Here is a 27,020-nt window from a genome sequence, read left to right as displayed (position 1 = left end):
TTAACTGATTGATTAGTCCAGTGCTCTGCACACAGTAAGCGCTCAATAAATACGATTGATTGCTTGATTAGTCCAGTGCTCTGCACACAGTAAGCGCTCAATAAATACGATTGACTGATTGATTAGTCCAGTGCTCTGCACACAGTAAGCGCTCAATAAATACGATTGATTAATTGATTAGTCCAGTGCTCTGCACACAGTAAGCGCTCAATAAATACGATTAACTGATTGATTAGTCCAGTGCTCTGCTCACAGTAAGCTCTCAATAAATACGACTGATTGATTGATTAGTCCAGTGCTCTGCACACAGTAAGCGCTCAATAAATACGACTGATTGATTGATTAGTCCAGTGCTCTGCACACAGTAAGAGCTCAATAAATACGATTGATTGATTGATTAGTCCAGTGCTCTGCACACAGTAAGAGCTCAATAAATACGATTGATTGATTGATTAGGCCAGTGCTCTGCACACAGTAAGCGCTCAATAAATACGATTGATTAAGAAACTGGATTGTAATTGGAGTGTCCCCGCCCCTCCAGGGGGAGGGGGAAGGGGAAAGGGGCCGGGCCTTGTGGGCGTTGGAGGCCTGGTGGCTTGGTGGGCTGGTGGGTGGCTCTGGGCGGGTCGTGTTGGCTACTAGAGCCCCCCGGGAGCTGGCCCGGGTGGGGGGCCCCGGCCATGAGGAGGGTGGGGGTCCTGTGGCTGCTCCTGCTGGGCCCGGGGGGCGTCGGGACCCGATCCTGCCCCAACCACCCGGATTCCTGCCCAGGTAGGACCTGCCACCCCTTGCCATCCCTCCCCTTGGCATCCTTTCCGGGCACCGGATCCCAGCTGGCATGTGAGGGGGGGGAATTGGAAGCCTGAACCTGTTCATCATTCATTCAATCAGTCGTATTTATTGAGCGCCTACTGTGTGCAGAGCACTGGACTAAGCGCTCGGGAAGTCCAAGTTGGCAACATCTAGAGACGGTCCCTACCCAACAGCGGGCTCACAGGCTGGAAGGGGGAGACAGACAACAAAACATATTAACAAAATAAAATAAATAGAATAGATACCCAGCTGGCATGTGTGTGTGTGTGTGTGGGGGGGAGTTGGAAGCCTGAACCTGTTCATTCATTCATTCAATCAGTCGTATTTATTGAGCGCCTACTGTGTGCAGAGCACTGGACTAAGCGCTCGGGAAGTCCAAGTTGGCAACATCTAGAGACGGTCCCTACCCAACAGCGGGCTCACAGGCTAGAAGGGGGAGACAGACAACAAAACAAAACATATTAACAAAATAAAATAAATAGAATAGATACCCAGCTGGCATGTGTGTGTGTGTGTGGGGGGGAGTTGGAAGCCTGAACCTGTTCATTCATTCATTCAATCAGTCGTATTTATTGAGCGCCTACTGTGTGCAGAGCACTGGACTAAGCGCTCGGGAAGTCCAAGTTGGCAACATCTAGAGACGGTCCCTACCCAACAGCGGGCTCACAGGCTAGAAGGGGGAGACAGAGAACAAAACCAAACATACTAACAAAGTAAAATAAATAGAATAGATACCCAGCTGGCATGGGGTGTGGGGGGGAATTGGAAGCCTGAACCTGTTCATTCATTCATTCATTCATTCAATCGGATTTATGGAGCGCTTACGGTGTGCAGAGCACTGGACTAAGCGCTCGGGAAGTCCAAGTTGGCAACGTATAGAGACAGTCCCTACCCGACAGCGGGCTCACAGGCTAGAAGGGGGAGACAGAGAACAAAACCAAACATACTAACAAAGTAAAATAAATAGAATAGATAGGTACAAGTAAAATAAATAAATAAATAGAGTAATAAATATGTACAAACATCTATACAGGTGCAGTGGGGAAGGGAAGGAGGTAAGATGTGGGGGATGGAGAGGGGGACGAGGGGGAGAGGAAGGAAGGGGCTGAGTGTGGGAAGGCCTCCAGGAGGAGGTGAGCTCTCAGTAGGGCCTTGAAGGGAGGAAGAGAGCACCCTGATTCCTGCCCTTAGGACCTGCCAGGTGGGCCCCCCTTGGCATCCCTCCCCTTGGCATCCCTTCCGGGCACCGGATCCCAGCTGGCATGGGGGGCCGGGGGGGAATTGGAAGCCTGAACCTGTTCATTCATTCAGTCAATCAATCAATCAATCATATTTAATGAGCACTAACGGTGTGCAGAGCACTGGACTAAGCGCTTGGGAAGTCCAAGTTGGCAACATATAGATACAGTCCCTACCCAACAGTGGGCTCACAGTTTAGAAGGGGGAGACAGAGAACAAAACCAAACATACTAACAAAATAAAATAAATAGAATAGATGCCCAGCTGGCATGGGGGTGGGGGGTGGGGGGAATTGGAAGCCTGAACCTGTTCATTCATTCATTCATTCAATCAATCAATCAATCGTATTTATTGAGCACTTACTGTGTGCAGAGCACTGTACTAAGCGCTTGGGAAGTCCAAGTGGGAAACATATAGAGACGGTCCCTACCCAACAGTGGGCTCACAGTCTAAAAGGGGGAGACAGACAACAAAACCAAACATATTAACAAAGTAAAATAAATAGAATAGATAAGTACAAGTAAAATAAATAAATAAATAGAGTAATAAATATGTACAAACATCTATACAGGTGCAGTGGGGAAGGGAAGGAGGTAAGATGGGGGGGATGGAGAGGGGGACGAGGGGGAGAGGAAGGAAGGGGCTGAGTGTGGGAAGGCCTCCTGGAGGAGGTGAGCTCTCAGTAGGGCCTTGAAGGGAGGAAGAGAGCACCCTGATTCCTGCCCTTAGGACCTGCCAGGTGGGCCCCCCCTTGGCATGCCCCCCTTGGCATCCTTTCCGGGCACCGGATCCCAGCTGGCATGCGGGGCCAGGGGGGGAATTGGAAGCCTGAACCTGTTCATTCATTCATTCAATCAATCAATCAATCAATCAATCGTATTTATTGAGCGCTTACTGTGTGCAGAGCACTGTACTAAGCGCTTGGGAAGTCCAAGTGGGCAACATATAGAGACAGTCCCTACCCAACAGTGGGCTCACAGTCTAAAAGGGGGAGACAGAGAACAAAACCAAACATACTAACAAAGTAAAATAAATAGAATAGATACCCAGCTGGCATGGGGTGGTGGTGGGGGGAATTGGAAGCCTGAACCTGTTTATTCATTCATTCAATCAATCAATCGTATTTATTGAGCGCTTACTGTGTGCAGAGCACTGGACTAAGCGCTTGGGAAGTCCAATTTGGCAACATATAGAGACAGTCCCTACCCAACGGCGGGCTCACAGTCTAGAAGGGGGAGACGGAGAACAAAACAAATTAACAGAAGCGCTTAGTAAGGACAATTGGGCAACAGGGACGGTCAATCATTCATTCCATCCTATTTATTGAGCGCTTACTGCGTGCAGAGCACTGTCCTAAGCGCTTAGAAAGTACAATTCGGCAACAAATAGAGATAATCCCTACCCAACAACGGGCTCACAGTCTAGAAGATGGGCTCTATCTGTGGCCGGATTGTGCTCTCTAAGCGCTTAGGAATAATAGAGGGATGAGGGGCCCGGGGGAGGAAGAAAGTCTTTGTTTATTGTTGTACTAAGCTCTCCAAGCGCTTAGTACAGTGCCTGGCACATAGTAAGCGCTTAACGAATACCGTTATTATTAATAGTGTTATTGTTAATAAATGGAAGACTGCAGAGGGGCGAGGGGCCCTGGAGAGGAGGAAAGTCTCTGTTTATTGTTGTACTATCCTCTCCAAGCGCTTAGTACAGTGCCTGGCACATAGTAAGCGCTTAACGAATACCGTTATTATTAATAGTATTATTGTTGTTAATAAATGGAAGACTGCAGAGGGGCGAGGGGCCCGGGAGAGGAGGAAAGTCTCTGTTTATTGTTGTACTGTCCTCTCCAAGCGCTTAGTACAGTGCCTGGCACATAGTAAGCGCTTCACGAATACCGTTATTATTAATAGTGTTATTGTTAATAAATGGAAGACTGCAGGGGGGTGAGGGGCCCGGGGAAGGAGGAAAGTCTCTGTTTATTGTTGTACTATCCTCTCCAAGCGCTTAGTACAGTGCCTGGCACATAGTAAGCGCTTAGCGAATACCGTTATTATTAATAGTATTATTGTTGTTAATAAATTGAAGACTGCAGAGGGGCGAGGGGCCCGGGGGAGGAGGAAAGTCTCTGTTTATTGTTGTACTGTCCTCTCCAAGCGCTTAGTACAGTGCCTGGCACATAGTAAGCGCTTAACGAATACCGTTATTATTAATAGTATTATTGTTGTTAATAAATGGAAGACTGCAGAGGGGCGAGGGGCCCGGGAGAGGAGGAAAGTCTCTGTTTATTGTTGTACTATCCTCTCCAAGCGCTTAGTACAGTGCCTGGCACATAGTAAGCGCTTAGCGAGTACCGTTATTGTTAATAGTGTTATTGTTGTTAATAAATTGAAGACTGCAGAGGGGTGAGGGGCCTTGGAGAGGAGGAAAGTCTCTGTTTATTGTTGTACTATCCTCTCCAAGCGCTTAGTACAGTGCCTGGCACATAGTAAGTGCTTAATGAATACCGTTATTATTAATAGTATTATTGTTAATAAATGGAAGACTGCAGAGGGGCGAGGGGCCCTGGAGAGGAGGAAAGTCTCTGTTTATTGTTGTACTGTCCTCTCCAAGCGCTTAGTACAGTGCCTGGCACATAGTAAGTGCTTAGCGAATACCGTTATTATTAATAGTATTATTGTTGTTAATAAATTGAAGACTGCAGAGGGGCGAGGGGCCCGGGGGAGGAGGAAAGTCTCTGTTTATTGTTGTACTGTCCTCTCCAAGCGCTTAGTACAGTGCCTGGCACATAGTAAGCGCTTAGCGAATACCGTTATTATTAATAGTATTATTGTTGTTAATAAATGGAAGACTGCAGAGGGGCGAGGGGCCCGGGAGAGGAGGAAAGTCTCTGTTTATTGTTGTACTATCCTCTCCAAGCGCTTAGTACAGTGCCTGGCACATAGTAAGCACTTAGCGAGTACCGTTATTGTTAATAGTGTTATTGTTGTTAATAAATTGAAGACTGCAGAGGGGTGAGGGGCCTTGGAGAGGAGGAAAGTCTCTGTTTATTGTTGTACTATCCTCTCCAAGCGCTTAGTACAGTGCCTGGCACATTGTAAGTGCTTAATGAATACCGTTATTATTAATAGTATTATTGTTAATAAATGGAAGACTGCAGAGGGGCGAGGGGCCCTGGAGAGGAGGAAAGTCTCTGTTGATTGTTGTACTGTCCTCTCCAAGTGCTTAGTACAGTGCCTGGCACATAGTAAGCGCTTAGCGAATACCGTTATTATTAATAGTATTATTGTTGTTAATAAATTGATGACTGCAGAGGGGCGAGGGGCCCGGGGGAGGAGGAAAGTCTCTGTTTATTGTTGTACTGTCCTCTCCAAGCGCTTAGTACAGTGCCTGGCACATAGTAAGCGCTTAACGAATACCGTTATTATTAATAGTGTTATTGTTAATAAAAGGAAGACTGCAGAGGGGCGAGGGGCCTGGGAGAGGAGGAAAGTCTCTGTTTAGTGTTGTACTATCCTCTCCAAGCGCTTAGTACAGTGCCTGGCACATAGTAAGCGCTTAACGAATACCGTTATTATTAATAGTATTATTGTTGTTAATAAATTGAAGACTGCAGAGGGGCGAGGGGCCCGGGAGAGGAGGAAAGTCTCTGTTTATTGTTGTACTGTCCTCTCCAAGCGCTTAGTACAGTGCCTGGCACATAGTAAGCACTTAGCGAATACCGTTATTATTAATAGTGTTATTGTTAATAAATTGAAGACTGCAGAGGGGTGAGGGGCCCGGGAGAGGAGGAAAGTCTCTGTTTATTGTTGTACTGTCCCCTCCAAGTGCTTAGTACAGTGCTCTGCACACAGTAAGCAGTAGCTAAATACGATTGAATTTATTTATTTATTTATTTATTTTATTTGTACATATTTATTCTATTTATTTCATTTTGTTAACATGTTTTGTTTTGTTGTCTGTCGCCCCCTTCTAGACTGTGAGCCCGCAGTTGGGTAGGGACCGTCTCTCGATGTTGCCAACTTGGACTTCGCAATCGCTTAGTACAGTTCTCTGCACCCAGTAAGCGCTCAATAAATACGATTGAATGAATGAATGGATTTATTTTACTTGTACATATTTACTATTCTATTTATTTTGTTAATATGTTTTGTTGTCTGTCTCCCCCTTCTAGACTGTGAGCCCGCTGTTGAGTAGGGACCGTCTCCATATGTTGCCAACTTCCCAAGTGCTTAGTACAGTGCTTTGAACACAGTAAGCGCTCAATAAATATGATTAAATGAATGGATTATTTTACTTGTACATATTTACTATACTATTTATTTTATTTTGTTAATATGTTTTGTCGTCCGTCTCCTCCTTCTAGACTGTGAGCCCGCTGTTGGGTAGGGACCGTCTCTAGATGTTGCCAACTTGGACTTCCCAAGCGCTTAGGACAGTGCTCTGCACACAGTAAGCGCTCAATAAATACGATTGAATGAATGAATGAATTTATTTTACTTGTACATATTTACTATTCTATTTATTTTATTTTGTTAATATGTTTTGTTGTCTGTCTCCCCCTTCTAGACTGTGAGCCTGCTGTTGGGTAGGGACCGTCTCTAGATGTTGCCAACTTGTACTTCCCAAGCGCTTAGGACAGTGCTCTGCACACAGTAAGCCCTCAATAAATACGATTGAATGAATTTATTTTACTTGTACATATTTACTATTCTATTTATTTTATTTTGTTAATATGTTTTGTCGTGTGTCCCCCCCTTCTAGACTGTGAGCCCGCTGTTGGGTAGGGACCGTCTCTATATGTTGCCAACTTCCCAAGTGCTTAGTACAGTGCTCTGCACACAGTAAGCGCTCAATAAATACGATTGAATGAATGAATGTATTTTACTTGTACATATTTCCTATTCTATTTATTTTATTTTGTTAATAGGTTTTGTCGTCTGTCTCCCCCTTCTAGACTGTGAGCCCGCTGTTGGGTAGGGACCGTCTCTAGATGCTGCCGACTTCCCAAGCGCTTAGTCCAGTGCTCTGCACACAGTAAGCGCTCAATAAATACGATTGAATGAATGAATGTATTTTACTTGTACATATTTCCTATTCTATTTATTTTATTTTGTTAATAGGTTTTGTCGTCTGTCTCCCCCTTCCAGACTGTGAGCCCGCTGTTGGGTAGGGACCGTCTCTAGATGTTGCCAACTTCCCAAGTGCTTAGTACAGTGCTCTGCACACAGTAAGCGCTCAATAAATACGACTGAATGAATGAATTCTGGAAAATGTAGGTCCCGGGCAGCCCCGGTGCCCCCGGCCTCCGTCCCACCCTAGGCCTCAGCCCCCGTTGCTGTCGTTCTCCAGCTCGTGCGTGCCTCGTCGGGGCCTGGAGTCCCTGGAGCGCTTGTGCGGAGCGATGCCAGCCGGCCGAGCGGGTACGGAGGCGCCCCGTGCTGCGGGAGCCCCAGGACGGCGGGGACCCGTGCCCGCCGTTGGAGGAAAAAGCCGGTTGCCTCGACTACCTCGACCCCCAGGGCCGGGACTGCGGCCTAGAGCACGGTACTGACTCTCCTCCTCGTCGGGGTGACCTTGAGCAAGTCATTTCCTTTTTAGTCACTTTCAGACTGTGAGCCCACTGTTGGGTAGGGACCGTCTCTCTATGTTGCCGACTTGGACTTCCCAAGCGCTTAGTACAGTGCTCTGCACACAGTAAGCGCTCAGTAATAATAATGGCATTTATTAAGCGCTTACTATGTGCCAAGCACTGTTCTAAGAGCTGGGGAGGTTACAAGGTGATCAGGTTGTCCCCTGGGGGGCTCAGTCTTCACCCCCATTTTACAGATGAGGGAACTGAGGCCCAGAGAAGTGAAGTGACTTGCCCGAAGTCACACAGCTGACAACTGGCGGAGCCGGGATTTGAACCCACGACCTCTGACTCCAAAGCCCGGGTTCTTTCCACTGAGCCACACTGCTTCCCCATAACAATGGCATTTATTAAGCGTTTACTATGTGCAAAGCACTGTTCTAAGCGCTGGGGAGGTTCCAAGGTGATCAGGTTGTCCCCCAGGGGGCTCACAGTCTTCATCCCCATTTGACAGATGAGGGAACTGAGGCCCAGAGAAGTGAAGTGACTTGCCCAAAGTCACACAGCTGACAACTGGCGGAGCTGGGATTTGAACCTATGACCTCTGACTCCAAAGCCCGGGTTCTTTCCACTGAGCCACGCTGCTTCCCCATAACAATGGCATTTATTAAGCGTTTACTATGTGCAAAGCACTGTTCTAAGCGCTGGGGAGGTTCCAAGGTGATCAGGTTGTCCCCCGGGGGGCTCACAGTCTTCATCCCCATTTTCCAGATGAGGGAACTGAGGCCCAGAGAAGTGAAGTGACCTGCCCAGAGTCACACGGCTGACAAGTGGCGGAGCCGGGATTTGAACCCTTGACCTCTGACTCCAAAGCCCGGGCTCTTTCCACTGAGCCACGCTGCTTCAATAAATACTATTGATTGATTTCTCTGCCCCCGGCCTCGGTTACCCATCTCTAAAATGGGGTGTGAGACAGGGAGCCCCATGGCGGGGCAGGGACTGTATTCAACTCCATCTGCTGCTTCTCTTTTAGACTGTGAGGCCACTGTTGGGTAGGGACTGTCTCTATATGTTGCCAACTTGGACTTCAATCAATCAATCAATCAATCAATTGTATTTATTGAGCGCTTACTGTGTGCAGAGCACTGTACTAAGCGCTTGGGAAGTCCAAGTTGGCGACATCTAGAGACGGTCCCTACCCAACAGCGGGCTCACAGTCTAGAAGGGGGAGACAGAGAACAAAACCAAACATATTAACCAAATAGAATAGATATGTACAAGTAAAATAAATAAGCACTTCCCAAGCGCTTAGTACAGTGCTCTGCACACAGTAAGTGCTCAATAAATACGATTGATGATGATGATGATTGCTTGATTCTCCATTAGAGAAGCAGCGTGGCTCAGGGGAAGGAGCCCGGGCTTTGGAGTCAGAGGTCATGGGTTCAAATCCCCGCTCCGCCGATTGTCAGCTGTGGGACTTTGGGCAAGTCACTTCACTTCTCTGGGCCTCAGTTCCCTCACCTGGAAAATGGGGATTAAGACTGTGAGCTCCCCGTGGGACAACCTGATCACCTTGGAACCTCCCCAGTGCTTAGCGCATAGTAAGCGCTTTAAATACCATAATTATTATTATTTCTAGACTGTGAGCCCACTGTTGGGTAGGGACCATCTCTATATGTTGCCAACTTGTACTTCCCAAGTGCTTAGTGCAGTGCTCTGCACACAGTAAGCGCTCAATAAATATGATTGATTATTTTCTTGGATTCTCCTCTGTGCTCAGTACAGCGCCTGGCACATAGTAAGCGCTTAACATACTCCATGATTATTTCCCTTACTGGCCAATGGGGTTATATTCCCTTCCCCACAGCACCTGTATATATGTTCGTACGTATTTATTACTCTATTTATTTTACTTGTCCATATCTATTCTATTTATTTTATTTTGTTAGTATGTTTTGTCTTGTTCTTCGTCTCCCCCTTCTAGACTGTGAGCCCACTGTCGGGTAGGGACCGTCTCTAGATGTTGCCGACTTGGACTTCCCAAGCGCTTAGTCCAGTGCTCTGCACACAGTAAGCGCTCAATAAATACAATTGGTTGATGGACTGATATTCCCTATGTTATGTTATGTTACTATGCACATTACTATGTGCATACACATACATTACTATGTGCAAAGCACTGTTCTAAGCGCTGGGGGGGAGACAAGATGATTAGGTTGTCCCGCATGGGGCTCGCAGTTATCATCCCCATTTTACAGATGAGCTAACTGAGTCTCCGAGAAGTTAAGTGACTTGCCCAAGGTCCCACAGCAGACACGTGGTGGAGCCGGAGTTCGAACCCATGACCTCTGACTCCAAAGCCCGGGCTCTTTCCACTGAGCCACGCTGCAGCCTCCCCAGCGCTTAGAACGGTGCTTTGCACATAGTAAGCGCTTAATAAATGCCATTATTATTATTATTATTCTCTGTGCCTCAGTCAGCTCATCTGTAAAATGGGGATGAAGACTGTGAGCCCCCCGTGGGACAACCTGATCACCTTGTAGCCTCCCCAGCGCTTTGAACTGTGCTTTGCACATAGTAAGCGCTTAACAAATGCCATTATTATTATTATTCTCTGTGCCTCAGTCACCTCATCTGTAAAATGGGGATGAAGACTGTGAGCCCCCCGTGGGACAACCTGATCACCTTGTAGCCTCCCCAGCGCTTAGAACGGTGCTTTGCACATAGTAAGTGCTTAATAAATGCCATCATTATTCTTCTTATTATTATTCTCTGTGCCTCAGTGACCTCATCTGTAAAATGGGGATGAAGACCGTGAGCCCCCTGTGGGACAACCTCATCACCTTGTAGCCTCCCCAGCGCTTAGAACGGTGCTTTGCACATAGTAAGCGCTTAACAAATGCCATCATTATTATTATTATTTGCATTGATGTCCGTCTCCCCCACTCTAGACTGTGAGCTCCTTGTGGGCATAGATCATCACAGGAAGCAGCGTGACATACGTGGAGCCCAGGCCTGGGAGTAGAAGGTCACGGGTTCTAATCCCACTCATCTGATCAATCAATCAATCGTATTTATTGAGCGCTTACTGTGTGCAGAGCACTGGACTAAGCGCTTGGGAAGTACAAGTTGGCAACGTATAGAGACGGTCCCTACCCAACAGCGGGCTCACAGTCTAAAAGTGGTATTTAGGTGCTTGCCGTGTGCCAGGCACTGTACTGAGCGCTCCGTAAGTACAACTGATTGCCCCGGTTGGATGTTAATGGGGTTTTGCTGTTTTCCAGTCCCCGCCTTCATAACAAGCTTCGCTCACAGCCTGGAGAGGAACCGACCCGCTCCGTCCTCCCGATGGCCGCATGACCAAGAGGATGCCGGGTAATTCTTTCGGCCTTTGGCGCTTATCACAGCGTAAGGCGTCCGGGAACGCGGGTCCGAGCACCGGAGACTGTGCACCAAAGGAGAGACATCATACTGAACTTGGTGGACAAATGAAACCAGCACAGGGCCAAAGCTGTCTCCCCCCGTAAGAGTAATTGTGCTATTTGTTAATCAATCAATCAATCAATCAATCGTATTTATTGAGCGCTTACTATGTGCAGAGCACTGTACTAAGCGCTTGGGAAGTACCAATTGGCAACACATAGTCCCTACCCAACAGTGGGCTCACAGTCTAAAAGGGGGAGACAGAGAACAAAACCAAACATACCAACAAAATAAAATAAATAGGATAGAAATGTACAAGTAAAATACACAAATAAATAAATAGAGTAATAAATATGTACAACCATATTTATTCTCACTCCCACGCCCGGGCTCTTTCAATTGAGCAATGCTGTTCTCGCGCCTTTAACTCACAAGCACCATCAGAATAACGATCGTAATAATAACCGTGGCATTTGTTAAGCCCTTACAATGTGCCAGGCACTGTACTGAGCGCTGGGGCGGATACAAGTTCAAAAAGCGCCTTTACTGTGTGGAGAGTACTGTACTGAGTGTTCGGGAGAGTTCGATAATGCTAACCGCTAACTATTCGTTAACTGTTCGTTAACCGCTTCCTATGTGCTGAGCGCAAAGCCGGGGCTAGATTCAAAATGATAATAATGACGGTGGTATTTGTTAAGCGCTTACTATGCGCCAAGCACCGTCCTAAGCACTGGGGGAGATACAGGGTAATTAGGTTGTCCCACATGGGGCTCGCACTTTGAATCCCCGTTTTCCAGATGAGGGAACCGAGGCCCGGGGAAGTGAAGTGGCTTGCCCAAAGTCACCCAGCAGACGAGTGGCGGAGGCGGGATTAGAACCCACGACTTCGGACTCCCAAGCCCGGGCTCTTTCCCTTAAGCCGCGCTTCAAAAGAATTAATACCGCAGTCCCTGTGGCACACGGGGCTAAGTATGCACCTCGATCTCGCCGCGACCCCGTTGTTGGGTCGGGATTGTCTCTGCTGCCGAATTCATTCATTCAGTCGTATTTATTGAGCGCTTACTGTGTGCAGAGCACTGGACTAAGCGCTTGGGAAGTCCAAGCTGGCAACATCTAGAGACGGTCCCTACCCACCAGTGGGCTCACAGTCTAGAAATTGTACTTTCCAAGTGTTTAGTACAGTGCTCCATTCGTTCAATCGTAGTTATTGAGCGCTTACTGTGTGCAGAGCACTGTACTAAGCGCTTGGAAGGTACAGTTGGGCAACGGAGAGAGACAGTCCCTCCCCAACAATGGGCTCACAAGGCCGGAATACGATTGAACGAACGAATGACCTCTCGGCCACGTCCTGCCTCTGGCCTGGATTGCTCTCCCTCCTCATTCATTCATTCATTCAATCGTATTTGTTGAGCGCTTACTTTGTGCACAGCACTGTACTGAGCGCTTGTATTGAGAAGCAGCGTGGCTCAGTGGAAAGAGCCCGGGCTTTGGAGTCCGAGGTCGTGGGTTCAAATCCCGGCTCCGCCACTCATCAGCTGGGTGACTTTGGGCAAGCTACTTCACTTCTCTGGGCCTCAGTTCCCTCATCTGTCAAATGGGGATGAAGACTGTGAGCCCCCCGGGGGACAACCTGATCACCTTGGAACCTCCCCAGCGCTTAGAACAGTGCTTTGCACATAGTAAGCGCTTAACAATGCCATCATTATTATTATTATTATATTGGAGTCACTCTCCCCGCCTTCAAAGCCTTATCAAAAGCCCGCCTCCTCCAAGAAGCCTTCCCTACACCCTCCTTTCTTCTCCCACTCCCTTCCGCGTCGCCGACTTGCTCACAGTGCTTTGCACATAGTAAGCGCTTAATAAATGCCATTATTACTTATCCACCCCCCGTCCCAGCCCCACAGCCCTTCCATACATAATAACGCTGGCGCTTATTAAGCGCTCACTATGTGCAAAGCACTGCTCTAAGCGCTGGGGAGGTTTCAAGGTGATCAGGTGGTCCCACGGGGGGGCTCAGTGTTAATCTCCCTTTCACAGATGAGGGAACTGAGGCCCAGAGAATAATAATAACGTTGGTATTTGTTGGCCGTCTCCCTCTTCCCAAGTGCTTAGTCCAGTGCTCTGCACACATTAAGCGCTCACTATGTGCAAAGCACTGCTCTAAGCGCTGGGGAGGTTTCAAGGTGATCAGGTGGTCCCACGGGGGGGGCTCAGTGTTAATCTCCCTTTCACAGATGAGGGAACTGAGGCCCAGAGAATAATAATAACGTTGGTATTTGTTGGCCGTCTCCCTCTTCCCAAGTGCTTAGTCCAGTGCTCCGCACACAGTAAGCGCTCAATAAATACGATTGAATGAATGAATGAGTGAATGGATGGTTACAATATCTCGCCAGGAGAGTAGACGTCCGCGGCGAGCGACCAAGGTGACCCCCGGTTTTTGTCGGCAGGTACTGTGTGGAGTTCCGAGTGGACACCCTGTCTCCCCCGTGTTCAGGGGCCGCCCGGCCCTGGACCCGCTGGATGCGGTACCTTCGGCGAGGACACGTGGTGTGCGTGGACTGTCGGCCCCCGGCGATGACTTCCCCGAACCCACGCTGCTTGGGCGACGGCCTGGACGCCGACGGGTAAGTCGCGGGGCGCTCCTTCGTCATCATCAATCGTATTTATTGAGCGCTTACGAAATACAAATTGGCAACGTATAGAGACAGTCCCTACCCAACAGCGGGCTCACTAGCCGGCGTCCTAGGGCTGGCTGGGACTTCGATCATCATCATCAATCGGATTTGTTGAGCGCTTACTGTGTGCAGGGCACTGGACTAAGCGCTTGGGAAGTCCCAAGTTGGCAACATCTAGAGACGGTCCCTACCCGATAGTGGGCTCACGGTCTAAAAGGGGGAGACAGAGAACAAAACCAAACGTACTAACAAAATAAAATAAATAGAATAGATAGGTACAAGTAAAATAGAGTGATAAATATGTACAAACATATATACATATATATATATGTATATATATGAGGCCTTCCCAGACTGAGCCCCTTCCTTCCTCTCCCCCTCATCCCCCTCTCCATTCCCCCCATCTTACCTCCTTCCCTTCCCCACAGCACCTGTATAGATGTATATATCTTTGTACATATTTATTACTCTATTTATTTTACTTGTACATATCTATTCTATTTATTTTATTTTGTTAGTATGTTTGCTTTTGTTCTCTGTCTCCCCCTTCTAGACTGTGAGCCCACTGTTGGGTAGGGACTGTCTCTATGTGTTGCCAACTTGTACTTCCCAAGCGCTTAGTCCAGTGCTCTGCACACAGTAAGCGTCAATAAATGCGATTGATTGATTGTGAGCCCGTTGTTGGGTAGGGACCGTCTCTATATGTTGCCAACTTGGACTTCCCAAGTGCTTAGTCCAGTGCTCTGCACACAGTAAGTGCTCAATAATTATGATTGAATAATAATAATGGCATTTGTTAAGCGCTTACTATGTGCAGAGCACCGTTCTAAGCGCTGGGGGGGGGGGGGATACAAGGTGATCAAGTTGTCCCATGTGGGGCTCACAGTCTTCACCCCCATTTTCCAGATGAGGTCACTGAGGCTCAGAGAAGTTAAGTGACTTGCCCAAGGTCACCCCGCTGACAATTGGTGGAGCTGGGATTCGAACCCATGACCTCTGACTCCCAAGCCCGGGCTCTTTCCACTGAGCCACGCTGCTTCTCTGCGATCCATCTCTCCCAGAACGCCCCACCTCCATCTGCAGTCGTTCTGGGAGGGGAGTCGGAGAGTAAAAATACGGAAGCGGTTGACCGTCGCTTTCTTCTGCCCAGTAAACTTGAGTTTCCGCTTTTGACTCTCTCTCGTGTCGCTGCTGCCCAGCACGGGTGAGTTTTGACTTGTAGCAGACGGCCTTCCGCTCGCTAGCCACTGCCCAGGCTAGGGGTGGCATGGACAGGCCTCTGCTTGACTCTCCCTCCCGTAGCCGAGACTGGTAGAGGACGGGAAACTCTCCAGGGGCGACCCTGAGGGGGAAGCGCTGGGGTAGACACCAGCTAATCGGGTCAGACGCAATTCCTGTCCTATCATGCACACAGTAAGTGCTCAACAAATAAATGAGAGAGAGAGAGAGAGAGAGAAAAAGGAAGGAAGGAAGGAAGGAGGGAAGAGAGGAAGGGAAGAGAAGAAGGGAGGGAGGAAGGAAGGAAGGAAAGGAAAGAAAAAGGAAAGAAAGAAAGGAAAGAAAAAGGAAGGAAGGAAAGAAGGAAAAGAAGGAAGGAAGGAGGGAAGAGAGGAAGGGAAGAGAGGAAGGGAGGGAGGAAGGGAGGAAGGAAGGAAGAAAAGAAAGAAGGAAGGAAGGAAAGGAAAGAAAAAGGAAAGAAAGGAAAGAAAAAGAAAGGAAGGAAGGAAAGAAGGAAGGAAAGGAAAGAAAAAGGAAAGAAAGGAAAGAAAGAAAAAGAAAGGAAGGAAGGAAAGAAGGAAAGAAGCAAGGAGGGAAGAGAGGAAGGGAAGAGAGGAAGGGAGGGAGGAAAGGAGGAAGGAAGGAAGGAAGGAAAAGAAAGAAGGAAGGAAGGAAGGAAAGGAAAGAAAAAGAAAGGAAGGAAAGAAGGAAAAGAAGGAAGGAAGGAGGGAAGAGAGGAAGGGAGGGAGGAAGGGAGGAAGGAAAAGAAAGGAAGGAAGGAAAGGAAAGAAAGAAAGGAAAGAAAAAGAAAGGAAGGAAGGAAAGAAGGAAAAGAAGGAAGGAAGAAAGGAAGGAAGGAAATGAAGGAAGGAAGGAAAGGAAAGAAAGGAAAGAAAGAAAAAGAAAGGAAGGAAGGAAAGAAGGAAAAGAAGGAAGGAAGGAGGGAAGAGAGGAAGGGAAGAGAGGAAGGGAGGGAGGAAAGGAGGAAGGAAGGAAGGAAGGAAAAGAAAGAAGGAAGAAAGGAAGGAAGGAAGGAAAGGAAAGAAAAAGAAAGGAAGGAAGGAAAGAAGGAAAAGAAGGAAGGAAGGAGGGAAGAGAGGAAGGGAGGGAGGAAGGGAGGAAGGAAGGAAAAGAAGGGAGGAAGGAAGGAAAAGAAAGAAGGAAGGAAGGAAAGGAAAGAAAAAGGAAAGAAAGAAAGGAAAGAAAAAGAAAGGAAGGAAGGAAAGAAGGAAAAGGAAGGAAGGAAGAAAGGAAGGAAGGAAAGAAGGAAAAGAAGGAAGGAAGGAAGAAAGGAAGGAAGGAAAGAAAAAGGAAAGAAAGGAAAGAAAGAAAAAGGAAGGAAGGAAAGAAGGAAAAGAAGGAAGGAAGGAGGGAAGAGAGGAAGGGAAGAGAGGAAGGGAGGGAGGAAAGGAGGAAGGAAGGAAGGAAAGGAAAGAAAAAGAAAGGAAGGAAGGAAAGAAGGAAAAGGAAGGAAGAAAGGAAGGAAAGGAAAGAAAGGAAAGAAAGAAAAAGGAAGGAAGGAAGGAAGGAAAAGAAGGAAGGAAGGAAAGGAAAGAAAAAGGAAAGAAAGGAAAAGAAAGGAGGAGGGAAGGAAAGAAAGGAAAGCAAAAGGAAAGAAAGGAAGGAAAGAAAGAAAGGAGAGACAGACAGAAGGACAGCATGGCTCAGTGGAAAGAGCCCGGGATTGGGAGTCAGAGGGCATGAGTTCAAACCCCGGCTCCGTCGCTTGTCAGCTGTGTGACTTTGGGTAAGTCACTTTGCTTCTCTGGGCCTCAGTTCCCTCATTTGTAAAATGGGGGTGAAGACTGTGAGCCCCCCGTGGGACAACCTGATCACCTTGTAACCTCCGCAGCACTTAGAACAGTGCTTTGCACATAGTAAGCACTTAATAAATGCCATTATTATTATTATTCTCTGGGCCTCACTGACCTCATCTGGAAAATGGGGATGCAGACTGTGAGCCCCACGTGGGACAACCTGATCCCCTCGTATCCTCCCCAGCGTTTAGAACAGCGTCCTCAGCGCTTAACAAATGCCATCATTATTATTATTAATAAATACGACGATGAATGAATGCGGTCCACAGACAATCTCCATTTTGCAGACGAGGGGACTGAGGCCCAGAGAAGTGAAGCGACCTGCCCGAGATCACCCAGCAGAACTGTGAGCCCACTGTTGGGGTAGGGACTGTCTCTATATGTTGCCAACTTGTACTTCCCAAGCGCTTAGTACAGTGCTCTGCATACAGTAAAAGCTCAATAAATACATAAATACGATTGATAAGTGGCGGAGCCAGGATTAGAACCCAGGCCCTTCCGACTCCTAGGCTTCCATCCACTAGGCTGCTTCTGGGTTTCAGGGAGCCCCGCTGAACAGCAAAGAACCTCGATGCACAAAAAAAAAAAATGGGGAGTCCAAGCCAGATGTTGGAGTCGGCAGCGAACGCCCCTTCTAATGCATATTATTTTCAGGCCCCGTAGCCGGCTTGCTAAGCTTGGCTTTGGCTTTATTGCGCGCCGGGGATCTTAGCTAGAGGCAGACCTTATAAATTCAATAGAGAAGAATACGGAGGGGGAGGAGGAAAGCTGTTTTCCCACTCAAATGTTGATCTGAATGAGCTCATCTGTATTTCTTTTAAATAGGCTTGTAACGAATTAATAAGGGGGCTTATTCGGGAGAGAAAGAGAGAGAGAAAAGGAAGGAAGAAAGGAAGGAAGAAGGGAAGGGAGGAAGGAAGGAAAGGAAGGGAAGGAAGGGAAGGAAAGGAAGGGAAGGAAGGGAAGGGAAGGAAGGGAGGAAGGAAGAAAGGAAGGAAGGGAAGGAAAGGAAGGAAGGAAGGAAGAAGGGAAGGGAGGGAGGAAGGGAAGGAAGGAAGGAAGAAGGGAAGGGAGGGAGGAAGGGAAGGAAGGAAGGGAGAAAGGAAGGGAGGGAGGGAGGAAGGAAGGAAGGAAGAAGGGAAGGGAGGGAGGGAGGGAGGAAGGGAAGGAAGGAAGAAGGGAAGGGAAGGAAGGAAGGGAGAAAGGAAGGGAGGGAGGGAGGAAGGAAGAAGGGGAGGGAGGGAGGAAGGAAGGGAAGGAAGGAAGGAAAGAATGAAGGAAGAAGGGAAGGGAGGGAGGAAGGGAGGAGGGAAGGAAGGGAAGGGAAGGAAGGAAGGAAGAAGGGAAGGGAGGGAGGGAGGAAGGGAGGGAGAAAGGAAGGAAGGAGAGGGAGGAAGGAAGGAAGGGAAGGAAGGAAGGAAGGAAGAAGGGAAGGGAGGAAGGGAGGAAGGAAGGAAAGGAAGGAAGGACGGGAAGGAAGGAAGGGAAGGAAGGGAAGGAAGGGAAGGAAGGAAGGAAGGGAAGGAAGGAAGGCCGCAGCCTGCCACCTGCCCCTTTAACAACTGGCTTGTGGCCTTGTCACGTTGGCCACGGTCAGTCAATCGTGTTTACCGAGCGCTTAATGTGTGCAGAGCACTGTACTGAGCGCTTGCGAGAGGATAAAATAACAATATAACAGACACAGTCCCTCCCCACAACGAGCTTACAGTCTGGCAGACTGTCTAGAGAACTTAGCCCCGGCTCTGCCACTTGTCTGCCGTGGGACCCAGCGCTTAGTACAGTGCTCTGCACACAGTAAGCGCTTAATAAATACGATTGATTGACCTTGGGCAAATCATTTCTCAGGGCCTCAGTTCCCTCATCTGGAAAATGGGGATGAAGACCGTGAGCCGCACTTGGGACAGGGACTTGTGTCCAACCTAATGAAGCTTTTCTCTAACCCAGAACTTAGTAATAATAATAATGATGGCATTTATTAAGCGCTTACTATGTGCAAAGCACCGTTCTAAGCGCTGGGGAGGTTACAAGGTGATCAGGTTGTCCCACAGGGGGCTCAGTCTTTATCCCCATTTTCCAGATGAGGGAACTGAGGCCCAGAGAAGTGAAGTGACTTGCCCGAAGATACACAGCCGACGAGTGGGATTTGAACCCACGACCTCTGACTCCAAAGCCCGGGCTCTTTCCGCTGCCTCTAGCGCATTCCCTGGCACTTAGTAAACACTTAATAACTTTTGTTTTTTTTTTGGAAAGTCATTTCAGGGCAGCGTCGTTTCGGACATTTTGGCAGAAATAATCAACTTTTTAACTACAGCGCAGTAAGAGAATATCTGACATTTTCCTACTGCGGTAACTGGTGTTTTTCCATTCCTTTCCAGAGATCGAGCTCTTCACTGGCATGCCATCGGCAACCCCCACTGTCACGGAACTTGGAAAAAAATTCGGAAGGTGAACCGGTGTTCGTGCCCAGATGTGCACAGCTTTGTGTTTATCTGAATTTCAAAGTGGGGAGGGGGGAAATCTAAGAAAGTGATTTGAGGGACATACCCTAAAATAGACTGTGAGCCCACTGTTGGGTAGGGACTGTCTCTATGTGTTGCCAATTTGTACTTCCCAAGCGCTTAGTACAGTGCTCTGCACATAGTTAAGCGCTCAATAAATACGATTGATGATGATGATGATACCCGTTTTGGTCAAATCAAGGTAGCGAACCCCTTTTTGCGTGGCTTTTTTTCTTTTTGACAATTTGCTATTTCCGCTCTGTTTATTGAGCCTGCCCCAGCAGGCTCTGAGGGAGACAGCCCGAGGAGAGGCGGAGGCTAGAACAGTGCTTGGCACGTAGTAGACGCTTACAAAATCATTATTATTATTATTAGCCGGGGCCGGCCCACTGGAACACTTGATTTCCCTCTCCTCACTCGGGCCCGGCCGTGCGGCTACTTAAAATGACTCCCACCTCGAGGTCACTACCCATCGCAGCGTGGCTCAGTGGAAAGAGCCCGGGCTTTGGAGTCAGAGGTCATGGGTTCAAATCCCGGCTCCTCCAATTGTCAGCCGTGTGACTTTGGGCAAGTCACTTCACTTCTCTGTGCCTCAGTGACCTCATCTGTAAAATGGGGATTAAGACTGTGAGCCCCTCCGTGGGACAGCCTGATCGCCTTGTAACCTCTCCGGCGCTTAGAACAGTGCTTAGCACATAGTAAGCGCTTAATAAATGCCATCATTATTATTATTACCAAGTTCTGGGATTTTAGACTGTGAGCCCACTGTTGGGTAGGGACTGTCTCTATATGTTGCCAATTTGTACTTCCCAAGCGCAGTGCTCTGCACATAGTAAGCGCTCAATAAATGATTGGTGATGATGCTTTGCACATAGTAAGCGCTTAATAAATGCCATTATTATTATCATCATCGCTTAGAACATCCAGCGCTTAGAACAGTGCTTTACACAGTAAGCGCTTAATAAATGCCATTATTATTATTATCATCGCTTAGAACATCCAGCGCTTAGAACAGTGCTTTACACATAGTAAGTGCTTAATAAACGCCATCATTATTATCCGTCAATGAATCCTCTTTGCCATCTTTTTTTCCCCCCAATCAGACTACACTTCCAGCTTCTTTTCTGTTTTTTAAAAATAAGAGACGGAATACATCCCTGCTATGAATTGGGCTACTCACTGGAAACGATCGTTTGCTATGAAACTGGCCTACGTGATTTCGAAACGGGCCACACTGTTTTAATTCCATGGTAAATACTTTCTCCGGTGAAGTAGATATTAGAAAGGCAGTACTTTTCCTCGAGGGAGTGGAAATCCATAGCTTGTGGAGGTGAAGATCATTGCAGAATTCCTGACTGGGAAGAGTTTGGCCCAGTGGGAAGAGCACTGGCCTGGGAATCAGAGGACCTGGGTTCTAACCCCGTCGCCACTTGAGTGCTGTGTGACCTTGGGCTTACCTTTTCTGTGCCTCAGTTTCCTCAACTGTAAAAAGGGGGCCTCAGTTCCTGTCCTCCCTTCTATTTAGGCCAAAACACATATGAAACAGGGACTTTGTCCTGCCCTGATTAGCTTGTATCCACCCCAGCGCTTAGAACAGTGCTCGACACAGCTCTTAAAATACCATTAACGATCGATCGTCACGATTCCCCATTTTCACGAGGAGGCCTGGAGGAATGTGGGGATAGGGGATGACTGCAATTGGGAATCACCTCTTCCGTGAGCGTCGAACAATACTTTAGGGGCCGCAGGGCTTGAAACCGTTGCCAAAGTGCCACGGATTTTTAAAGCCTTAAGGTTTTGCCTTAGAAACCTTGCAGGGAACACAGAGAGAGACACACACTAAGCGGCCCATTGATAACATTCATTCATTCATTCAATCGTATTTATTGAGCGCTTACTGTGTGCAGAGCACTGGACTAAGCGCTTGGGAAGTACAAGTTGGCAACATATAGAGACAGCCCCTACCCAACAGCGGGCTCACAGTCTAGAAGGGGGAGACGGACAACAAAACAAAACATATTAACAAAATAAAATAAATAGAATAGTAAATATGTACCAAGATGCCCTCTGAGCATAAATCGAGCAAAATCCAACAGCCTCTCGGAAGGAATTTTTAATCATTTCAAATCAGGTACTTAAAGACCCCAAGGAAAAAAGCCAAAGGAGGAACAGGACATTAAGCTCCTGTGAACTCACACTATCAATCGTATTTATTGAGAGCCTACTGTGTGCAGAGCACTGTACTAAGCGCTTGGGAAGCACAAGTTGGCAACATATAGAGATGGTCCCTACCCAACAGCGGGCTCACAGTCTAGAAGGGGGAGACGGACAACAAAACAAAACATATTAACAAAATAAATAGAATAGTAAATATGTACAAAGATGCCCTCCGAGCATAAATCGAGCAAAATCCAACAGCCTCTCGGAAGGAATTTTTAATCATTTCAAATCAGGTACTTAAAGACCCCAAGGAAAGAAGCCGAAGGAGGAACAGGACATTAAGCTCCTGTGAACTCACACTGACACCATCCAACTCCAGCCCGGAGGGATGCAGCAGGACATTCCCATTTTACAAACTGGTAAACTGAGGCACCCAAAGTCACCAAGCGAGTTGTAGCGAGAGACAGAGGCTCAACCCTAACCGGGAGTCTAATCCCACCCTTTGAAACCCGCGTCGGCATTTGATCAGAAGGGAAGTCAGCCCCAGCCTCGCTGTGTTTCGAAAGCCGTTGTTCAATCACAAATACACTTTCGCGCTTAGAACGGTGCTTTGCACATAGTAAGCGCTTAACAAATACCATCATTATTACTATTTAGACTCAGAGGGCAACAAGGTGTTTGAAGCGGAAAGCCAAACACTCCCTACGTCCTTGCTGAAAGAACGAAGAAGCCCGCTCCATTATTTAGGGATGAAGGCAACCGTTCGTTTCAATGGGAAAGTCACATTCATTCATTCAATCGCATTTATTATAATAATAATGATGGCATTTATTAAGCGCTTACTGTGTGCAAAGCACTGTTCTAAGCGCCGGGGAGGTTACAAGGTGATCAGGTTGTCCCACGGGGGGCTCACAGTCTTCATCCCCATTTCACCGATGAGGTCACTGAGGCCACTGCTGGGTAGGGACTGTCTCTATATGTTGCCAACTTGTACTTCCCAAGCGCTTAGTACAGTGCTCTGCACACAGTAAGCGCTCAATAAATACGATTGATGATGATGAGGCCCAGAGAAGTGAAGTGACTTGCCCAAAGTCACCCAGCTGACAGTTGGCGGAGCCGGGATTTGAACCCATGACCTCTGACTCCGAAGCCCGGGCTCTTTCCACTGAGCCACGCGCTGTGTGCAGAGCACTGTACTAAGCGTTTGGAAAGTACAGTTCAGCAACAAACGAAGAGACGCCGATTTTTCTGCAAAGGGGAATAAGATTACTTGGGCAAGTCACTTAACTTCTCTGGGCCTCAGTTCCCTCATCTGTAAAATGGGGATGAAGACTGTGAGCCCCACGTGGGCCAACCTGATCACCCTGTATCCTCCCCAGCGCTTAGAACAGTGCTTTGCACATAGTAAGCGCTTAACAAATGCCAATTATTATTATTATTATTTCTGTTGAGAGGGTATATGCTTTTGAGGCCTTAAACGTCGAAAACGGCATCTTTGGGTCAAGATAAATACCGCAAATGCCGACAAGGGGATATCGGGGCCGACGACTGTATCCAATTAACACCTAATGATTTTTTACCTACAGTCCGAAAAACCCTCAGAGACCGATCTCCTTCATAGAGAAGCAGCGTGGCTCAGTGGAAAGAGCCCGGGCTTTGGAGTCAGAGGTCATGGGTTCGAATCCCGGCTCCACCACCAGTCTGCTGGGTGACCTTGGGCAAGTCACTTCACTTCTCTGAGCCTCAGTTACCTCATCTGTAAAAATGGGGATTAAGACTGTGAGCCCCACATGGGACACCTTGATCACACTGTATCCCCCCCAGCGCTTAGAACGGTGCTTTGCATATAGTAAGCGCTTAACAAATGCCATAATTATTATTATTATTATTATTATTATCTTCAGCGTTCACTCTCCCTCCGTGAATTCAACCTGCGGTCAGGAGTCCCTAAATTAACCGGAGAAATTTCTGTGGGTTTTACTCAAGGGCACAGAATTTTTCCTTCAACGCCAAGCTCGGCGATCCGGATCGCCAAGATACCTAAGACGAGCCGATTCTGCACCGGCAAACTCAAGTTGTGTTTCTGGTTGTCGTGTTTTCCTACCGTGCTTGGTGAACAACCAGATTTTGAAAAAGAATCTCCCCGCAACGGAGTACTTATCTTTCACTTCGGGCCGTGGTCGCTTTCGAGTCGAAGTGATGTCAGTTTTTGGTACCTCTGTTCGCAAGAAGCATTTTTCATCGGCTGAAAGGGCAGGGCGATTAGACAATGCATTTTTTTTAACGTCAGCCGCGAATTCCGAGGAAGCTTAAATAAACGGCTTGAAAATTAAAGACCTCAGTCCTTCGTTAATCACTTCGGGGTTACCGCTTTCCTTTTTAAAGTTAGGGCTCTCGCGGCTTAAGCCCCCTAAGCCTGTTTTAATTAATGCTTTATAACTGTAGCCTTCGCAGGGGGGAGTGGGGGTGGCTGACTCTGGAAATTACGGCTTTGGAATTACCCAAAAGGGTTTTAATTCCCATAAAAGGCTTACGGCTGGGGTCAGATATCCCTCCCAGCAGGCTAAGAAGGCGGGGAAAAGTTAGCCGCGCAAGAGGAGAGGGGAAGCAGGGCTTGTGGGAAGGGAGTGTGTCTGTTTTTTGCTATATTGTAATAATAATAATAATAACGATGGCATTTATTAAGTGCTTATTATGTTCTAAGCGCTGGGGAGGTTACAAGGAGATCAGGTTGTCCCACGGGGGGCTCACGGGCTTCATCCCCATTTTCCAGATGAGGGCACTGAGGCCCAGAGAAGTGAAGTGACTCGGCCAAAGTCCCACAGCTGACAACTGGCGGAGCCGGGATTCGAACCCATGACTCCTGACTCCAAAGCCCGTGCTCTTTCCACCGAGCCACGCTGCTTCTCTACTCTTCTTGTACTCTTCCAAGCGCTTGATACAGCGCCCTGCACACAGTAAGCGCTCAATAAGTACGACTGAACGAATGAAAGAAGAGTCACAGGAGGGGAAAAAGGGAGTAACTAAGGAGGAGAAAAAGGGAGTAATTAAAGAGAAAAAGGGAGTAACCAAAAAGAAACCAGTTTCCCCCAGTTACCAGTTCAGTCTTTCAAGGCGCCCAGTTAGCCGAGAGACTCACCACCCCCAGCTGCTCTGCTGTTCGTATCTTACCTCCGCCAAGCCTCCGTCGCTTAGTACAGTGGTCCGCACGCAGGAAGCGCTCAATAATAATAATAATAATGGTATTTGTTAAGCGCTTACTATGCGCCAAGCACTGTTCTAAGCGCTGGGGAGGTTCCAAGGTGATCAGGTTGTCCCACGGGGGGCTCCCAGTCTTCGTCCCCCTTTTCCAGATGAGGTCACCGAGGCCCGGAGAAGTGAAGTGACTTGCCCGAAGTCACCCAGCTGACAGGTGGCGGAGCCGGGATTTGAACCCACGACGTCCGACTCCAAAGCCTGGGCTCTTTCCACTGAGCCACGCTGCTCAGTGGAAAATAAATAAATTCGATGAATAAGTAAATAAATAAATAATAAATTTAATAATAATAAAGTCAATAAGTCAATAAATACCACTGACTGACCAATCTCCAGCCAGAGCTGTACTGTCAGCTGTGTGACTTTGGGCAAGTCACTTCACTTCTCTGGGTCTCAGTTCCCTCATCTGGAAAATGGGGATGAAGACTGTGAGCCCCCCGTGGGACAACCTGATCACCTTGTAGCTCCCCAGCGCTTAGAACAGTGCTTTGCACATAGTAAGCGCTTAATAAATGCCATTATTATTATTATTGCTAAACACCCCAGCCATTTCCAGCACTTCCACATTTCCATCTGCGCTTGGGGTTTCACACATTTTTCACACATTTGTCCAACCCGATTTCCTTGTACCCACCCCAGCGCTTGGTACAGTGCCTGGCACATAGTAAGTGCTTAATAAATACCATCATTATTATTATTATTACACACTAAGCAAACACCCCAACAGTCCTTGGCACATAGTAAGCGCTTAACAAATACCATCAACATTATTATTATTATTCTTTCGTGGCTCAGTGGAAAGAGCACAGGCTTGGGAGTCAGAGGTCATGGGTTCTAACCTCCGCTCCGCCACTAATCGGCTGTGTGATTTTGGGCAAGTCACTTCACATCTCTGTGCTTCAGTTCCCTCATCTGGAAAATGGGGATGAAGACCGTGAGCCCCACGTGGGGCAACCTGATTACCCTGTATCTCCCCCAGTGCTTAGAACAGTGCTTGGCACATAATAATAATAATGACATTTGTTAAGCACTTACTATGTGCAAAGCACTGTTCTAAGCGCTGGGCGCTTAACACATACCAAAATTATTCATTATTATCTTCTAGGCTGTGAGTCTACTGGTGGGTAGGGACCGTCTCTATATGTTGCCAACTTGTACTTCCCAAGCGCTTAGTACAGTGCTCTGCACACAGTAAGCACAGAGAAGCAGCATGGCTCAGTGGAAAGACCCCGGGCTTTGGAGCCAGAGGTCATGGGTTCGAATCCCGGCTCCGCCACATGTCTGCTGCGTGACCTTGGGCAAGTCACTTCACTTCTCTGAGCCTCAGTTACCTCATCTGTAAAATGGGGATTAAGACTGAGTCCCCCGTGGGATAACCTGATCAACTTGCATCCCCTCAGCGCTTAGAACAGTGCTTTGCACATAGTAAGCGCTTAACAAATGCCATTATTATTATTATTATAGTAAGCGCTCAATAAATGACTGAATGAATGATTATAATTAAAGCAGACCCGCAGCTCCAACCCCCACCACCAGAGGGCGCACCGTTCCTCCCACTGCAGGAGCATCCATTCTTTCAATCGTAATAATAATAATAATAATAATAATAATAATGTTGGTATTTGTTAAGCGCTTACTATGTGCAAAGCACTGTTCTAAGCGCTGGGGAGGATACGAGGTAATCAGGTTGTCCCAAGTGGGGCTCCCAGTCTTAATTCCCATTTTCCAGATGAGGGAACTGAGGCCCAGAGAAGTGAAGTGACTTGCCCAAAGTCACCCAGCTGACAAGTGGCAGAGCCCGGATTTGAACCCATGGCCTCTGACTCCAAAGCCCGGGCTCTTTCCACTGAGCCACGCTGCTTCTCTAATCGTACTTACTGAGCACCTCCCCTGCACAGAGCACTGTACTAAGCACTTGCAAGAGTACAACAGAACAATGAACAGACACAGTCCCTGCCCACAACGGGCTTACAGTCTAGAACTGGGACAGGGCAGAAAGCAAGGCAGGTCAGAGCCTCACCATCTTCCCGGGGGTCTTGACGTCCCCTCTGGGGCCGGACGCCCGATCGTCCCGCCCCAAAGAGGTTCCGGAACCGGTCCGTCTCCCCTCCAGTTTCGGCTGGTTGCCGAAACCTCTTCCTCTCCATCTTGGGATTGAAAAGCGCGGGATAGCGGGAGGGATGAACAAAAATCAACTCAAGTACACACCTGCTTCGACTTGCCGAGCTGGTCTGGGGATTAGGATTTTCATTCATTCATTCAATCGTATTTATTGAGCGCTTACTGTGTGCAGAGCACTGTACTAAGCACTTGGGAAGTACAAGTTGGCAACGTAGAGAGACGGTCCCTACCCAACAGC

General features: G+C 47.8%; 1 protein-coding gene across 1 annotated transcript; it reads left to right on the top strand.

Annotated features, from left to right (window-relative positions):
- Window positions 1-680: 680 nt before the first annotated feature.
- SBSPON (somatomedin B and thrombospondin type 1 domain containing) lies at window positions 681-19,584 on the top strand. Its single transcript, XM_038766533.1, has 5 exons — window positions 681-771; window positions 7,396-7,590; window positions 10,900-10,990; window positions 13,486-13,662; window positions 19,124-19,584. The coding sequence occupies exons 1-5, from the start codon at window positions 681-683 to the stop codon at window positions 19,239-19,241; spliced, it is 672 nt and encodes a 223-aa protein (XP_038622461.1). The 3' UTR covers window positions 19,242-19,584.
- Window positions 19,585-27,020: the final 7,436 nt, after the last annotated feature.

Source organism: Tachyglossus aculeatus, chromosome 25, assembly GCF_015852505.1.
Source record: "Tachyglossus aculeatus isolate mTacAcu1 chromosome 25, mTacAcu1.pri, whole genome shotgun sequence".
NCBI lineage: Eukaryota > Metazoa > Chordata > Mammalia > Monotremata > Tachyglossidae > Tachyglossus > Tachyglossus aculeatus.
Note: the sequence above shows the minus strand (reverse complement) of the source record. Positions and strands in the feature narration are given on the sequence as shown.

Bases quoted from the DNA above. Each gene is read 5' to 3' on its own strand.
- SBSPON (XM_038766533.1), top strand. From the start codon at position 681: ATGAGGAGGGTGGGGGTCCTGTGGCTGCTCCTGCTGGGCCCGGGGGGC. The intron at 772-7,395 runs GTAGGACCTGCC...GTCGTTCTCCAG, and splicing joins CCACCCGGATTCCTGCCCAG to CTCGTGCGTGCCTCGTCGGG. The intron at 7,591-10,899 runs GTACTGACTCTC...GCTGTTTTCCAG, and splicing joins GGACTGCGGCCTAGAGCACG to TCCCCGCCTTCATAACAAGC.